Source organism: Daucus carota, chromosome 6 (genome assembly GCF_001625215.2).
Source record: "Daucus carota subsp. sativus chromosome 6, DH1 v3.0, whole genome shotgun sequence".
In the NCBI taxonomy this organism is placed as follows: Eukaryota; Viridiplantae; Streptophyta; class Magnoliopsida; order Apiales; family Apiaceae; genus Daucus; species Daucus carota.
The window spans coordinates 22,845,858-22,863,096 of record NC_030386.2 but is presented as its reverse complement, the minus strand read 5'-3'; the positions used below and the strand labels follow the sequence as shown (position 1 = coordinate 22,863,096).

At 32.8% G+C, this 17,239-nt stretch overlaps 3 protein-coding genes across 3 annotated transcripts; all 3 read left to right on the top strand.

Moving 5' to 3' along the window:
• Positions 1 to 7,174, top strand: LOC108227681 (methylmalonate-semialdehyde dehydrogenase [acylating], mitochondrial). Its single transcript, XM_017402961.2, has 19 exons — positions 1 to 219; positions 328 to 425; positions 1,029 to 1,100; positions 1,216 to 1,377; positions 1,481 to 1,559; positions 1,646 to 1,800; positions 1,917 to 1,980; positions 2,316 to 2,395; positions 2,703 to 2,768; positions 3,531 to 3,581; positions 3,691 to 3,842; positions 4,808 to 4,898; positions 4,993 to 5,073; positions 5,755 to 5,832; positions 5,930 to 5,965; positions 6,063 to 6,106; positions 6,186 to 6,264; positions 6,689 to 6,779; positions 6,857 to 7,174. The coding sequence occupies exons 1-19, from the start codon at positions 195 to 197 to the stop codon at positions 6,967 to 6,969; spliced, it is 1,617 nt and encodes a 538-aa protein (XP_017258450.1). The 5' UTR covers positions 1 to 194; the 3' UTR covers positions 6,970 to 7,174.
• Positions 7,175 to 12,960: 5,786 nt separating this feature from the next.
• On the top strand, positions 12,961 to 15,822 carry LOC108225446 (gamma-glutamyl peptidase 5). The gene is made up of 4 exons (XM_017400302.2): positions 12,961 to 13,463; positions 15,064 to 15,240; positions 15,401 to 15,568; positions 15,655 to 15,822. Exons 1-4 carry the CDS (start codon positions 13,155 to 13,157, stop codon positions 15,754 to 15,756), a joined length of 756 nt encoding a protein of 251 aa, XP_017255791.1. The 5' UTR covers positions 12,961 to 13,154; the 3' UTR covers positions 15,757 to 15,822.
• Positions 15,823 to 16,015: 193 nt separating this feature from the next.
• Positions 16,016 to 17,239, top strand: LOC108225445 (acylsugar acyltransferase 3-like). Its single transcript, XM_017400300.2, has one exon. The coding sequence runs from the start codon at positions 16,016 to 16,018 to the stop codon at positions 17,237 to 17,239; it is 1,224 nt and encodes a 407-aa protein (XP_017255789.1).

Here is a 17,239-nt window from a genome sequence, read left to right as displayed (position 1 = left end):
ACCTGGCTATGCATATCAATACCCAGAACAAATTATTAATTTATCAACTCGATTTAAATTTATAAATATTTGTATACGATTACATTGAACTAGCGCAGTACTCCAGTGCTAGAAAACAAGAACGCAAAAGAGCTCGTATTTCGAAATATAATTGCAGCACAGGGGGCTCTGAATCTCAATCTTGTGGTGCAAAAATGTTTCAAATTTCAATCAGAAGAGGTAATTTGATTACTTGCACTGTTTGATCACTTGATTTTTCAGTATAAACCCTAATCAAATTACACATACAAATATGCACACTTTTATGTGTTTGTGATTGTGTTATAGTTAAAGCACTAAAGGGCTTGAGCCCACAAATCTATGCTCTGCAAAGCTCCCATCTTTCTACTTCTGCTCAACCTTCTTTGAAGAATCGTAATTCCCTAGTAAGTTTCCTTTTTTAAAATAAATAAATAAATAATGTGTTGATTGATGTTATATTGTACTCTGTGTGTGTGTTTGTGTTCTGGGTTAGTTCTTCTTGGTGATTGGGAGATTGAAGTTAGTGATCTGAATGATAAAGATTGAAGCTTTGTTAGTAAAGTTATACGGATTTGTTGTGATTGTAGTGTCATTTAGATATATTAGTGATTGTTGTTGTTATTGTGGAAGTTCTGGATCATACTATATTTTCAGTTGAATTGATTATGTTGGTCTCGTATGCAGATTGAATTATACACTTTTTTTGTTGTAAGCTTCACGAGAGGAAAAATATTTTAAGTTTGTAAGATGGGTGGTAATTGGTGGATACCTGTATATAGTTTGGATATGCCGTGTTATTGTCTTGCATATAATACTCATCATATGTACTGTCTGATTTTGTTGCATCTGTGTTTTGATGGTGATGTTGCTTACTTTAACTAGTGCGGAACTATAATTGTTGTGTTTTAGTAGAAGATGTAGTTTGAGATTTGTTGTATGCTCACTGATATTGAATGTTGAATTTATATCTAACTTTTCTAATGGTCTGGTTGATCTATTTATCGCAGAGGGTCCAGAATCTAGTAGGAGGTAGCTTTATTGATTCACAGTCTGTTGAATCTATCGATGTTTTAAATCCGGTAAGCATACAAGGTGTTTTCAGATATATTTTTTTACAATTTCTGATGCCAAAACTAGTTTATTTTCAGGCATTTGTTTAAGATTTTGTCTGATCCGTTAATGAATCTGTTGTAGGCAACACAAGAAGTTGTTTCTCAAGTACCTTTAACTACAAATGAAGAATTTAAGGCTGCAGTTTCCTCAGCCAAGCAAGCTTTTCCAGCTTGGCGTAACACTCCAATTACCACTCGCCAACGAGTCATGTTGAAACTCCAAGAACTTATCAGGAGAGACATGGTTAGTGGAGCAAGTTATTCCAGTTAACATTTTTTATTTATGTATAACATCTGTTGGAAATTAGAAATTTGGAACACTAAATATCTATTCCTTTTGGGCACAGGATAAACTTGCTATGAACATTACCACAGAACAGGGAAAGACATTGAAGGATGCACAGGGCGATGTATTCCGTGGACTAGGTTGGGGACTATCCCATATGTGTTGTAACTGCAAATATCGTTGATGTTTTTAGCTGTATTATAATAATATGTAATTTCTGATGCAGAGGTGGTGGAACATGCCTGTGGGATGGCAACTCTGCAAATGGGCGAGTATGTACCCAATGTCTCCAGTGGAATTGATACTTATAGCCTTAGAGAACCTCTTGGTGTTTGTGCAGGAATATGTCCTTTTAACTTCCCAGCAATGATTCCTTTGTGGGTATGCCTGCACCATTTTAACAATGTCGTCAGAAGACACTAGGACCTGTCCTAAGTGGATCCTTGTTTCAATTAGAAGAATTACTTTCTGATTGTTCCATGTTTGGCTTTCTGCAGATGTTCCCTGTTGCAGTTACATGTGGTAATACCTTTATCCTGAAGCCATCAGAGAAAGATCCAGGTAACTTGTGATGCATTTGCTCTCAGTGTCATGACAGAAATATGCTGTAAGAATTTGCAATGTGATTTGTATTCAATGAGTTGAAAAACAAACTTACATTTGTAGGTGATGATTAAAACCTCAGCTGATAAAAAATTCTCTCTCTCAGCGATATCTATTGATATTACATAATGGAATCTTCCGTCCCACTATTTATGTCAGTGTATTGTGTATTGTAGTTAATACTTTTTAATGTTTATTAATTATATTTTGGAGTATTCATGACCGACACTAATTTTCATGATGTTTGTGGGAAATGATTAATTCACCGTACATTTTTATGTTTTTCTGCACAGGTGCTTCTATGATACTTGCGGAGTTGGCAATGGAGGCTGGTATACCTGATGGTGTACTAAACATTGTCCATGGCACCAACGTATACCCTTAGTTTTTAAGCTTTTCATCCTTTTATAAGTTGACTTGCTTAAATCTGTATATCCACACTTCTTATCGTCTTTAAATCAAACTAGATCACTTGCAAGATCCTAGGCTTTTTTACATAGCATATAGCTAGCTCTCTCTCTCTCTCTCTCTCTCTCTCTCTCTCTCTCTCTCTCTCTCTCCCCCTCCCTCTCCCTCTCCCTCCTCCTTTTCTTTTAAATGTATGTATGTTGTACCTAAATTTTCATATTGTATGTATGTTGTAACTAATTTTTCATCTCTTGTGCTTTGAAATGGTGCAGGATATTGTTAACGCCATCTGTGATGATGATGATATCAGAGCTATATCATTTGTTGGCTCAAATACTGTATTTACTATTGCCATATTGTTCTTGAATATGATATATGAAATTACTTTTGTCTAAATTTCTGTTAAATTTCTTCTATGTAGTAATTAATTGAGCGGTCAGCATCTATAAGTTGCAGCTTTGTCCAAGATTCACAAGAGATCTTCTTGGAAAGAATAGAAAAATTGTTGTTTTACAGTGTTTTCTTGATAATGATCTGTTGAGTTTCAAACTTTAAGATATATCTATAATGAACACATTCTCTTGGTTGGAAACTATATAGAAGGTGAATCGACTATACTGTATAATATTAATGTAATTGGTTGCCTTCACAAGAAGAATTTTCGCACTGGGATAAGACATTGTGTTGTTGGTATACGAATGTAAGAAACCTAGAATGCGTCAAAGTTAGTAGTCAAGTTTATTTTTAGAATTTAGTAGTTTAATCATCGATCTCTTACTAATCAAATGTTGAGTCGAGTTTCAATAAAATTACTGCTGAAGAGCAACGACTTTATACTTTGCAGTTCACTATTATGATTGTGCATGTATAGCCGTATAGGTAGTACATAGTATGTATTATATGTACATTGATAGGACTAATCTTAGAAGCCTAAAAGGTCACCCAGATTGCTAAAACAATGTGACAGTGAATTGTTCATTTATGTACTTCTAATATGGTTATACTTTGCTAAATCTTCTCTGCCAATCAGTATGGTCTTAGCCAGTTAGGCTGTTGTCTTGTGATTCACTTTTTGTTGATTTCTTCCTCTTCCTATCTAGGCTGGAATGCATATTTATTCAAGAGCATCAGCTAAAGGGAAACGTGTTCAGGTGTGCATCGTTATATTATTATGATTGTAATGCAGCTTATGATATTACTATTACAGGAAAGTGTAACTTAAGTATGTCTATATAACATGGTATTTGACAACTTCTGCAGTCAAACATGGGAGCCAAAAATCATGGAATAGTCATGCCTGATGCAAACGTTGATGCTACGTTAAATGCTCTTGTTGCTGCTGGTTTTGGCGCTGCAGGACAAAGGTGCATGGCTTTGAGCACAGTGGTCTTTGTTGGAGATTCAAAAGAATGGTATTCTGCTTAGTCTTCATATTTAATATATTATTGTAAAATTTCTCTGAGAAAAGGCTTTACACTATTTAAATTATGACGAATATATAATATTTTAGTTCCAGTATTTTAGCCTTATATAATTACAACTGGATTGGTGTCCTCTACCATTAATTGATTTTCACCCACTCCAAGCTCTCATATAATTTGCATATAAATCCCAAGCCTTCCTATTGCTATAGGTGCTACTGATAGACCCTGTAGGTCCTCTTTCTTCATAAGATGGTCTATAGATAGTGTCTCCTCTGTGGCTCAGCCAGGAGTTGGGCAGGTTCTATTCTGTTTTTCCCCTCTGTATATAATAATATTGCACTCATTTAAAAAAAAATATTATAAACTGTTTTCATAGTTCAGATATGTTTAAAAAACCAAGTATGGTGGACGTACCCATACTTTTCAAGCAACAGAGAAAGTATTGTCATATCCATGGTTTTCTCTGCTAATCGAAATGTCACAAATGAAGATATATATCAACTTAACTTACACGTAATATGAGTCCTGAACCCCAACTTCAATTGTCAACTTTGTATAGGTTTTGAGATCTATTAATAGGATTCTTCACTTGTCAACTTTGTATAGGTTTTGAGATCTATTAATAGGAGTTCTGAACCCCGACTCCAGTTGTAAGGCCATTCTTCTCAAAATTTTTGATTTAAATAGGAAATTTTTTATTACAATTTTAAATTTTTTCGTGGTGCAATCAAAACCATATATAGTTTCAACTTCGAGCTTTTATAAATTATAAGGTTTGCATAGCTACAGAGTGGAGTAGGTAAATAATCAACCAGTCACAATCTACTATTGATCTGTGATGCCTTATGTATCCTTGTTAGTAACAAGGATACATAATGTATTTGTGTTTGTTGTGAAGATTATACACATATACACATATAGTACATAAGAAGTATGTACTCAAATCGTTTCAGGGAAGATAAATTAGTCGAGCGTGCTAGAACACTGAAGGTAAATGTCGGAACTGATCCAGGTGCTGACCTCGGTCCAGTAATTAGCAAACAGGTGTGGACATGGTTTAAATTATATAACTTTTGTTATCAAATTTGCTTCTAAGCAGCTTTGCATAAAAATCATTTCTCTGCAATGCTGTCATTAGGCAAAAGAACGAATCTTGAATTTGGTTGAAGACGGCGTTAAGAGTGGTGCCAATCTATTACTTGATGGCAGAAATATCAAGGTATCTGTATAATTGGTCTTAGAATTTGTTGCTAACTTCAGAACTGTTGTTTTGTCGTTAGGCTGGCAAATATTTGGTTTTTGGTTGTCTTTAATTTGAAAGATTTGCCAAGTGCATTTATACGACATTTTCTTGCAGAGCTCTTTTGGAGATTTTCTGCATTATAGTTGTGAACTTGTTGCAGCCTTTCTTTTTGGATAATAGGGACATGTAATCTAAAAACTGCACTGCTTCATAAAATGCTGAAGTAAAACATTGGAATTGTCCTCTAGTTGGGGGGATTGCAATCCTTTTTATTGTCTTTAATCTTATTGATTTCAAAAACGTTATGGGCTGGGCAAACACAATGCCACACACTTTGCCTACGGTATCCACTGACCAAGAACTTTGTGAGCCAAGTGGATACATGTATGAAAACTCTAGGAAACAAGCTTAACAATAGGTTTTATGTTTCGGGAAAAAACAAAAGTTTGTATGTAATCACCAATACATCGCAAAATTCATCATGGCAGGAGATTGCTCATGGAGCTCTATTTTTCATTAGAGCTTAGAATCTATACATACCAAGTTCTGATATGAAGTCGCATGGTCAAAAAAACTGATCCTTACACAACTTGTTAGTTGTTCTCGTTCCTTGTACTCCTATATGGTTTAAGTTGACCCACTATCCACTTCATGTAGGTTCCTGGATATGAACAAGGAAATTTTATCGGTCCAACAATCTTGTCTGGTGTCACCGCTGATATGGAATGTTACAAGGTACACACAAAGCTTATCAAAATCTTTCAGCTTTAGAAAGTTTATGTATGAACCTTATATTGAAAATTTTGATTTATGTGCATGGGTGGTACTGCAGGAGGAGATCTTTGGTCCAGTTCTTCTTTGTATGCAGGTCTGTTCAGTCACTCACTATGCTTTCTTTAACCAAAATGTTGCCATGCTTGTAATGCATGTCTGTTGAGACTAACTTATTTTGTGTCTGATATCAGGCTGACAGCTTAGAAGAGGCCATAAGCATTGTCAACAGAAATAAGTACTCTCTTTAATACCTTCCTCTGTACTAATATAGCTAGAAATTTTATTGTTTTTATTCACAAACTGAATTTATGCAGATATGGCAATGGAGCTGCTATATTTACACAATCTGGTGTTGCTGCTAGAAAGTTCCAAACTGATATAGAGGCAGGACAGGTAATTTATCTCTGTTAGCTCTGCATACAAAAACAGACTCTGTGCTTCTACAAGGAGCACTGGACCCTGCAATATAATTGTCTTTCCTCCTTTCTAGTGCTACAGTGCTAAACAGAAACACAAATATTGATTTTTTTTAAAAATAATTTTTTGATTTCAGTAAGTTGTTTCTTTTACATGTTCTAATATTGGCACAAGTTTTTGCATTGAGAAATTGGTGCTACTACATTTCCATCAATTCCAGAGTCCAGACCAATAAGTATGCATATTGTGGCGATTGATTGATGTGTCCTTCGATCTGTCACCATTAATACTGTCTCCATTGAATAAATTTGCTCTTTGGAGCTATAATACTATTTTTATATGTATATAGCTTAAAAAGGAACGTGAGATTTTTCAACTTAACAATTTTTCTGTTCATCAGGTTGGCATCAATGTACCTATTCCAGTCCCTCTACCCTTCTTCTCATTCACCGGTTCCAAGGCATCTTTCGCAGGCGATCTAAATTTCTATGGTAAAATCTGCTTCTTTGATGCTTCTAATTGTCTATGTTTCAGACCTTACAAAAAAGGATATGAAATTTAATCGCAGGCAAAGCTGGAGTCAATTTTTACACCCAGATAAAGACCGTGACACAGCAATGGAAGGATTTGCCAAGTGGCTCTGGAGTTTCATTGGCAATGCCAACCTCACAGAAACAATAATATACATAATAAGAGTACCAAGGAATCCTCCTTCCTGGGATTTATCAACAAGTTATCGAGGCCGTACGGGTTTCAAAAAAAAAAAGACGATGATGTACCCTATCAACAAGTTACAGTTTTATATTTGATATTTTAGAGTTATAAATGAACCATATACTTTGAATTTGATGCTTATACCCTATTTGATGTATGTTCTTTCTGTGCTGCCAAGTTCTTCAAACGAGGATGTATTCATAATTATATATTATATATATTTTGGTTTAGAATATTTAAATACATAAATTTAAACGGGCATAATGGTTGCCTGGCAAATCAAAGTCTCAAATGTTAGTGTTGCACGTCACCTTTCTTTACATCTCTTCCCACTTTCTTTGGATGCAAGAAAAGGAGGCAACGTGCTTAAAAACTTTATAAATAAGTTTGTCAAAGTGGTTCACGAAGCATATCTCTATTCTCGTTCACTAGTCTCGTTGTTCATGACTTGAATAACACCATCTTTTTCTTTCTTAAATCGAAAGTTGTACCATCTCTTTTTCCCCCTCCTTTTTGAAGGGACAATTATTTGTTTTATACTTTCATATGATCATGCAGATTGTGTCAGCACCAAAAATTAGCGGTTTTCTATTGGGGCAAACAATTTCCGGGAGCTAATCGGTCATAGGGAGAGTATTCATATTGAAAAATATTAGATATTTCAAAAATTTGTATTCAATTTTGTCCAAAATTTTAGTTGATAATGTATTATTGCTTACGCTCACATTAACGATAATGAGACCTGTTCACATAATCACCCAATTAAATCAGTTATATTCCGATCATATGAAAAAGAAAAATGGAATAGAATTTGAGATAATAACATTATTCATTCATATTATTATCAAGTAATTCGATGCAATGCATTACTCTCTCCTTCCGAGCAACTTATTTTTACGCACGCACCTGGTATAAGTACTTATAAATAATATTATTTTTGAATTTTTTGTTTTATTTTGTTTTTTCATTGTAGTATAAGGTTTATATTTTTATACAAAACAAAAAAAATATTATTTACAAATACTTCTAACATATATATATATATATATATATATATATATATATATATAGAGTAAGGTTCGAGGGAGAACCATTTTATCAAGAGAACCGGAAGATCCCCATCTAGACCGTTAATCCACACTAGATTATTAATTAATGATATTATATTCTAGTAATGGCAAATTTGTAATAGTTTCAAACTCTATGTATCATTGCTGAGGGGTATATTGATGTTAAAATGGTAACAACTATCAAGTTATTAATGACAATCAATAACAATTTAATGCAAATCAAATCAATATCTTCCTATTTAAAAAACGCTTGCCTCACTCTCAAAATAAATAACATATATATTTTATTAGAATATCACAAAGAATCTGAATATTATGAAGAAACAATAATTAACTTTAATTAGAATCTCTACTTTAAACAAAATTTATAATTAATGAACAAGTATATGCATCAGTCGTGAATGTTTATAAATATAATTAATGAAATAGCTTACAGAATCCAACATTATATTAATATATACCGTTCATTTTTAAAAAATCGTTATAATACAAGTTAAAGAATACTGAGATTCTGCTATATGTTCGACTGTATATTTTGTTAAATATTCAGAATGTCTTATGTATTACAAAATTATTATTGAGAATACTCTAGAGAATTTTAGATTCTATTAGGTGATTTTTTAAAACTAATAAGTAATATAATATTTAAATATTATAATTAAGTTATTATTGAAAAATTAATATTCAATTACAGTCGGAGTTGTAGATTCTACTATGTGTTTTTGGCCTAATATACACAAAATATGTAAATAAGAGCTTGTGAATAAATTTTTTTGTTATATTAGATTTTAATATAATTTTTTTTATCAAGTGAGTGTTTAATAAATTTAAGCATGTTTTGATTAAATTAAGGATTCTACTAACTAATTTACTACATGTTCCTATTATGTAATAGTTGTTCTTATTATACTAATTAATTTCAGCGTATTTTTTGTTAAGTATTATTACACGATTCTACTACGTGTTCGTATTATATGTTAGGTGTTCGTCTAATCAGAGAATATCAAATAAGTATTTCTGTTAAAATTTTTAAAAATGAATACTTTATATAAAAAAAGTTATTTTTTAATTATTTTTAGATTTTAGTATGTGCTTGTCATTAGATTCTACCAAAACAAACAAATTAAGTCAAAATTAAGTCATTAGAATTGAAAAAAATGAAATAGCTTACAGAATCTAACATTATATTAATATATATCGTTCATTTTTTAAAAATCGTTATAATACAAGTTAAAGAATACTGAGATTCTGTTATATGTTCGACTGTATATTTTGTTAAATATTCAGAATGTCTTATGTATTACAAAATTATTATTGAGAATATTCTAGAGAATTATGAAATCTTTTAAAATTTGAAATTTGAAATTCAAATTCAATATACACTAAATGCTTGATTGATTGATTAAGATATGAAAAATATATATTAGGAAATTAATTAATTACATATCTTATTAATTATGTTAATCAAATTATGTATGTATCTTGTCAAAAATGGAAAGTTGCTCAAAAGATTCTTTATTTTCAATGTCCAGATATGCCCTTATACTGAATTGTTAATATATTAATACTAAATCTCCTAATTATAGTAGCCATTAGATCAAAATGGATAATCTACGGTTAATACGCTAGTTCTCTCGGTTCTTTCGATAAAAAAGTTCTCTTAGGATCTTACTCCTATATATATATATATATATATATATATATATATATATATATATATATATATATAGTTAAGTTCTATGGAGTACATAAAAATATTGGAGTATTGGAGTACAAATCATAATTTTTTAGTTTGATCCTATATAATATCTTTGATTATCCAAATTTTGATATAATCTATCATTTATAAGTTGTCTTGCACATAATTGTCAGTTAATCATTAATATCTTTCAACTTTAACAAGTATTAAGATTATTGTTCTGCTTATTAGTTATATTGCAGAACATAGAGTCCTATGATTTATAAAAGTAATTATTCTACCATTTGATCACGATGTTTATGTTGCTGAACATAATGTGCAGGTTGTCAAATATTTACAAATATTATTGGACAAAAAAAATTGAAATTTAGCTGACTAGATTACATTTTATCAAACTTTGTACTCCAATACTCCAATTTTTTTTGTACTCCATAGAACTTAACTATATATATATATATTAAAATGCGTGCAAAAAAGTGGTCCATCTTATTTGGGAAAAAAAAGACGGTGCTAATTATTTACCCATAATAATATTCTAAAAAAGACTAAAACAGATATGTAAGAAATGAAATATATGATTTAGTATCAGTTTATAAAAATTTCATAATATAAATTTTTGTAAAGAGACTAAATAATTATTTTAAAAATAATTTTTTTTTGAAAGAGAAGCGTAAGAGAGGACATAGAAATGACGGCTCACGTACACCATTTCGAGACACTAAAATAGACGCTGATTAAGGAAAAGATGATGTGTGTAATAAGCACCGATAGTGCCCTATTCGTGTACCACTTGATCATGTTGCTTCGCCATCAAAAGTTGTCCACCTGTCACACACAACTCTGCAATGACGAGGATCTCCTTTCTTCTTCTTTTCCTTTCTTTAATTCTCCCTCCGTCCTGCCAAATTGTTTACGTACACTCTTTGCACATATTTTGAGAGTGTTATAATCTTTTCTTAAATAAAAATTTAAACGTTAAATTTTTTTCCAGAATTTTTCTAAAAATAATATATATTATATAAATATATTTTATTGGAATCTCAAAATGCGTGTCAAAAAGTGATAGAAATATATCTGCTTATGTAAATCTTCTATTTTAGGATAGAGCTAATTTTGTTATAATTAGCTAACTAGTCTCCTGACTGACTAAGAGCATCTCCAACCATGAAGACCCCTTAGCTAAAAGGTGAGTTTTCATGCCAAAAATAAAAAAATTTAGCCAACCACTTCAAAAATTCACACTCCAACCACAGTGACCTGTTGTCTATAAATTTAGCCAACCTCTTATGGATGGCTAAATTTGTCGAACCTCTACAGGTCTGTAAGAAATCTGTAGGAAGATTACACATCATTTATTACCATATTGAAGTGATATATTCTATTTTAACAATCTAAAATATTAATAACATGCTATTTTTAAATTATAGCCAACCAATATAGCCAATACCACTGAAGAGAAATGTTTTACAGGTTCAACAAATTTTACATAACGTCTTACAGGTCCAATTTAGCCAACGATTATAGCCAACACCGTTGGAGATGCTCTAATAGACTTATGGGTCATTTGTTAAATCTGAATCATATTTTCTGAATGAATGAAAATTTTGAATGAGTATAGTTCTGGATGAGTTCAAATTGGATCATTTGTTAAATTGAGATCTGAATGACTAAATTTTTTAAATTAAGCTTATTTCATAAATATTGTAATTAAATGGCAAAAACTTATAATTGATAATTTCATTAATTTAGCATGAAAGAATATAAAATAAAAATTATTTAGCAAAAAGAAAATATAAAATACCAATTTTCAATATAATAACGAAAATATGCATTAGAATATTGATTATTATCAAGTATAAGATTCAAATCTCGTTAATAAAAATTAATTATATATACTATTAATTCTACAATCATAAATATATTCTGATGTCATAAATTATATGTTAAACTTATATTATATCAAAACGAATATGTGATAAATTAGCAGAAGGTTGATATCTGAACCATCCAGTCATATTTTATAGCCTCCATCGTCCAGTTACATTTTGTTCTCGTCCAGCTAGTTACAAAGTAAACAAACAATCTGGATAACCAACATTTTTGTCGTCCAGATGTATTTGGCTCATCCACCCATTAACAAATGGGACCTTAGATTAGGTAGATTACATTTGTCATTCATGTATATTAACCGATTGATATCAATGAGAGAAAGTTAGGGAATTACATTCTAATATTACATAAAAAAACCTGGTAGAATAGAAGGAGTAATGTCTTTTCTTCGAATGAACTTGGTCAGTTGGTCGGAAAATTGGTCGTGATTAGTACATGATACCATTAGTTTTTGACGTGTTCCTAATTCATTTCTAGTCAATAACTAGCTGGTAATGGTGAAATCGCAGCACAGAAGAATCGGCCAATTAGAAGGCATGGTTTGGTAGTGTCCCATCATCAAACTCGATCATTGTTTTAGAAACCTTGTTCTAACAATTATTGCGAACATCAGAGCTGGGCTTAGAAAATATTTAACTCCGCAAATTTATTTATCTGCAACTTTACTTTTCTTTCTTCCATGACATGATATTGATAATAGTTTATTAATGTGAAGAAAAAAAAGTGGTGGATTTATCCTCTGTTGTCCCGGAAGACCCGGGTTCGACTCTGACTCACCCGAAAAGTAGAAAAGTATTAGAACAGATACTAATTTGTAAGGCATATAAGCCTGCATTGTCAAAAAAAAACTTTCGCTTGCTTCCGTTACAAATTTTATGACATATTTATATCATTTTTATTACTTTAAAATATTAGTATTACTTCTTTCATTTATGTCTGTTTTCATAATTTCATACTACAATACTAACATGTCTGTTTTCATAATTTCATGCCTACTAATAAAATCGAAAATAATAAAATTTAAAATTATATGTACAATAATTTGGAATATATTTTTTTTTAAATCAAAAACACCTCTTAATGTTGGAGGGAGTATATCTTTATAATTTATATAAATATTAAAAATATAGACAATTAATTATCCTCATCATTGGTTTATATATGTCAAAATAAATAAATAAAATTACCCTCATCCTCGTTTTATCTATTCTCTCCAAAGTCGGAAGGTAAATTAGTTTTCGCGAGGTGGTGAAATATCGACCCACATCATCTATAAAAGAAAATACATTCTTCCTCTAACGAGAATAAATATTCTCTCTCTCTCTCTCTAGTCTCTCCCAAATTATCCCAGAGAGAATAACACTTGTATCCGCGCACTTCTGCTTGCACATATCGTCACACACTAACATATATCTGTGTTATATATAATTTGCAACATTTGTGATTTGTGTGCGCTATTCAAAAACTACTCTGCAAGAAGAAAAACCAGAAACATGGGTGGCAAGAGATTTGGTGTTCTTCTATGTGCAGAGGATTCCGAATATGTGAAGACAAAATACGGAGGCTATTTCGGTGTGTTTGTAGAAATGCTAGCTGAGCAAGGAGAAACATGGGACATGTACCGTGTCGTCGCAGGAGAATTGCCCGGCGACGAGGAGATCGGACTTTCTGATGGTTTTGTCATCACAGGAAGCTGCAATGATGCTCATGGGAATGATGCTTGGATATGTAACCTGCTAAATCTCATCAAGAAGTTGGATTCCATGAAAAAAAGACTTCTAGGAATATGTTTCGGACACCAGGTAATTTTCATGTTAGAAAACTCGTATTATATTAAGCAAATTAAACCGTTTTGTATTGACGTTGATCAAAGACATACGTTAAGTCATTTCCAATTTTAAAAACTAATTTTTTTTATTTGTGTAGCAAATCAGAAATCGTAAAATATATCTTTTTGAATAAACTTTTTTTTTGAATAACTTATATTTTTTAAACAAAAGTCAATTTAATCACTCAAATAAATATTTCATAATATAACATTTTTGGGTTATTACATAAATATAAAATTTTTTCTAGTTTAAAATTGAAAATGCTTTAAACACCGCATATAAGTCCGGATAAACACCCTCCAAACTAAGTCAGGAATTATTACTATAAACCTAATCAAACGTGCCCCTAGTCTTAATCCACAAGCAAGCCTGCTTAATTAACTAATTTAACATTATAATGTCAACTCCACCCATCTAGTTGGCTCAGACGTAATAGTAAATACCAAATTACCAGATATATCATACATCCCAGCCGAGAGTTGGTAACAAGAGCCAGACACTACTCCTGCGTGGAGAGTATTTGTTTCGGTAACACTTGTTTTCGTGAAAATCCCGACTTTCGAAGAGACCCTGCAAACAATTGGAGCAACTCCAATGGGGTGCCAAAAAGAGTGCCAAAGTGTCATGTGGCATGACGTGGCATGACACTTTTGTTGGCTCTTCATTGGAGTGGAAGGGGTGCCAAGTAAGAGCATCTCCAACCATCTAAATCCCTTGGCTAAAAAGTGAGTTGGCATACTTAAAATAAAAAAATTTAGCCAACAGCTCCAAAACCTCAACTCCAACCATGCTCAGCTGTTGTCTATAAATTTAGCCAACCTCCTATGGATGGCTAAATTTGTCGAACCTCTACAGGTCGGTAAGAAAATCTGTAGGAAGATTGTACATCATTTATTACCATATTGAACTGATATATTCTATTTTAACAATTTAAAATATTAATAACATACTATTTTTAAATTATAGCCAACCAATATAGCCAATACCATTGAAGCAAAATGTCTTACAGGTTCAGCAAATTTTACATAATGTCTTACAGGTCCAATTTAGCCAACGATTATAGTCAACGCCGTTGGAGATGCTCTAAAGTTGCCAACTTTTGGCACCCTCCTAAAGTGGAAAGAAGTGTGTATATCACCCTAAAGCATATAATTCCCTATCTTTTTATACTTATATTTGTTTTATATCGTGCAATTTATGTGGCAACTTTGGTTGCCAACCATTGGAGCAAATTTTTATGTAAAAATTGCCAAAAGTACAAATAAAGAGAGAGAAGATAAAATAATAATACTTTTGATGATGTGTCATTTTAAGCAACCTTAGTTAGCACCTCTCATTGGAGATGCTCTTAGGAACTTAGTATATGACATTGAAAGCTGAAAATATGTATTATTCCTTTTCTAGCGGTAATGTTAGGTAGCGTGTGAGTATCATATGGGTTGTCAACCCAATCATGCAAATTACAATACTGTGAGAGTCATATTTGAATTATTTAAAGATAACATAAAAAAATTTGTTTTAAATATGTATCAATTAATTAATATCTCTGGTTTTGTTCCTGTCTTTTGGGCAGATACTGGGACGTGCATTAGGAGGACGGATTGGGAGGGCACACTCAGGATGGGACATTGGAATCACAACAATCCATCTCTCATCCCCGATGCGTGTCTCGTCTTCGTCCTCCAAGGTCTTTCCTTCGACATTCGACATCCCTACTGCATTGTCTGTGATCGAATGCCATCAAGATGAGGTATTCCAAATTTCATACAAATGATTTTGTTAGAATTAAAAAAAAAAACGTAATTAGCAAAAAACAAATATAGCCCGAAAAGGTCTGCTGACCTTTTCGGGCTAGTGTTGCACTGCTGTTATCTGCAGTTGAACTTGGTTAAGTAGAAATGTTTTGCCAGATGTTAGAGCTTCCCCCAAAAGCAGAGGTGATGGCATGGTCGAATAAGACCGGGATAGAGATGTTCAGACATGGTGATAATATCATGGGAATTCAAGGTCATCCCGAGTACACCAAGGATATTCTTCTCCACCTTGTTGATCGTCTTCTCCACCGCAATTTAATCTCGGTATACTACAACTTTGAATGCATCCATGTCTAACAACTTGATATATACTTCTATACTAAACTAATATAGGTAATGTATAAATGCAGGAGGAGTATGCTACTGACGTGAAAGCAAGGATGGAAGCATGCGAACCAGATAGGAAGGCACTGAAACAATTGTGCATCAGTTTTTTCAAGGGGAGATTGTGATTAGTCTTTATTTACTTATGAAACTACTGTGATTCCTTAAAAATTTATTCGATATTTACTTTATTATATCTTAAGAGTAATATAGATTGAATAATAGCAATCAATTCAAGTCAGTCTCTCCGAAATTTTCCATATAGGCATACTAGTTTAGTTCCAGCAACTGCATTCACTTCGGTCAGCCTTGGTGTACAACAGGGCTAATCTAAATTGCATTATTTTAAACCATCATGGAAAGCCAAAAGATTATAACAGAGGAACAATGGAGATGCATTTCTACCCCATTCCGTGCAATAGATCTTATCTTCTCCGCAACAGCATGATAAGGAGGGGACTCACTAGAAGGCATTTACATGTAATCTCAAAATCAAAAACTAACATTAAACCGGCCTCTCCCACACCCTTGAAACTCAAGCCTTACATTCTTCCTTTACATGATCTAGGGCTGGCCGGTCCTTACACGCCTATAATATTCTTTTATTCCAATTTACAACCACTAGCTAGTAAAGCCATCAGACCAGATCTACTGAAGAACTCTCTATCCAATACACTTTCCAAATACTATCCCCTTGCGGGAAAGCTAAGTTCTTCAGGATCACGCGTAGAATACAATGACCAAGGCATTGATTTCTTTGAGGCCCAGGTAGCATGTAAATTATCAGAATTTCTGGAAAAAACTCCTACCAAGGATGAAGAAGATGGTTATGGTCATCTCTGTCCACCTGGTACCATTTGGGGAAAATTGTTGTCTTCTTGTAATTTAATGGCGGTTCAACTAAACCATTTCTCTTGCGGAGGAATAGCTATAGCTGTGAGCCTTTCCCACTGTATTGGTGATGCTCTGACTTTGTTGTCATTCCTAAGTTACTGGGCAAGCTTGTGCCTCAACCCTGACAAAAAAGAAAAACTTGTGCATCTTAGTCCCACTTTTGTGCACGAGCTGCAACAATCAGCACCACCATCATGTAACGATGATTTAACCGCCAGTGAATTTTCAAACTCCGGGGCCTATACTAAATCTGTACTGATGCATTCAGTAAACATGCGTCCTCTCATTGATCCTACATTGCCAAAAACAACTGTGGGAAATCTAATTGCATCAAATCACGTTCCAACAACTACGATGAATGAGACAAGATTAAGTACATTGATAGCCCGAATGAAGAAAGGGAAGATGCAGCTTAAAGGAACAAACAGTTTGGTCGGAAAAGAAAACATGGCACTGGTGGAAAAATATGCAAAAACTAATCACAACCTTTATCTCATTAGCAGCATTTGTAATTTCCCATTATATGATGAGATGGATTTCGGGTGGGGAAGGCCAGTAAAAGCTGCATTTGTGGACATCCCTATGTCTAATTTCGCAATTATGATGGATACGCCGAGTGGAGATGGTATAAACACCATCATTGGATTGGAAGAACAGGACATGAAAAATTTCCTAGCTGATAAAGATCTGCTTGCCTATGCTTCTTTCTTAGTCTAG

Bases quoted from the DNA above. Each gene is read 5' to 3' on its own strand.
- LOC108227681 (XM_017402961.2), top strand. From the start codon at position 195: ATGTTTCAAATTTCAATCAGAAGAG. The intron at 1,378-1,480 runs GTTAGTGGAGCA...TTTTGGGCACAG, and splicing joins AACTTATCAGGAGAGACATG to GATAAACTTGCTATGAACAT. The intron at 5,966-6,062 runs GTCTGTTCAGTC...GTCTGATATCAG, and splicing joins CAGTTCTTCTTTGTATGCAG to GCTGACAGCTTAGAAGAGGC.
- LOC108225446 (XM_017400302.2), top strand. From the start codon at position 13,155: ATGGGTGGCAAGAGATTTGGTGTTCTTCTATGTGCAGAGGATTCCGAA. The intron at 15,241-15,400 runs GTATTCCAAATT...ATGTTTTGCCAG, and splicing joins TCGAATGCCATCAAGATGAG to ATGTTAGAGCTTCCCCCAAA. The intron at 15,569-15,654 runs GTATACTACAAC...GTATAAATGCAG, and splicing joins TCCACCGCAATTTAATCTCG to GAGGAGTATGCTACTGACGT.
- LOC108225445 (XM_017400300.2), top strand. From the start codon at position 16,016: ATGGAGATGCATTTCTACCCCATTCCGTGCAATAGATCTTATCTTCTC.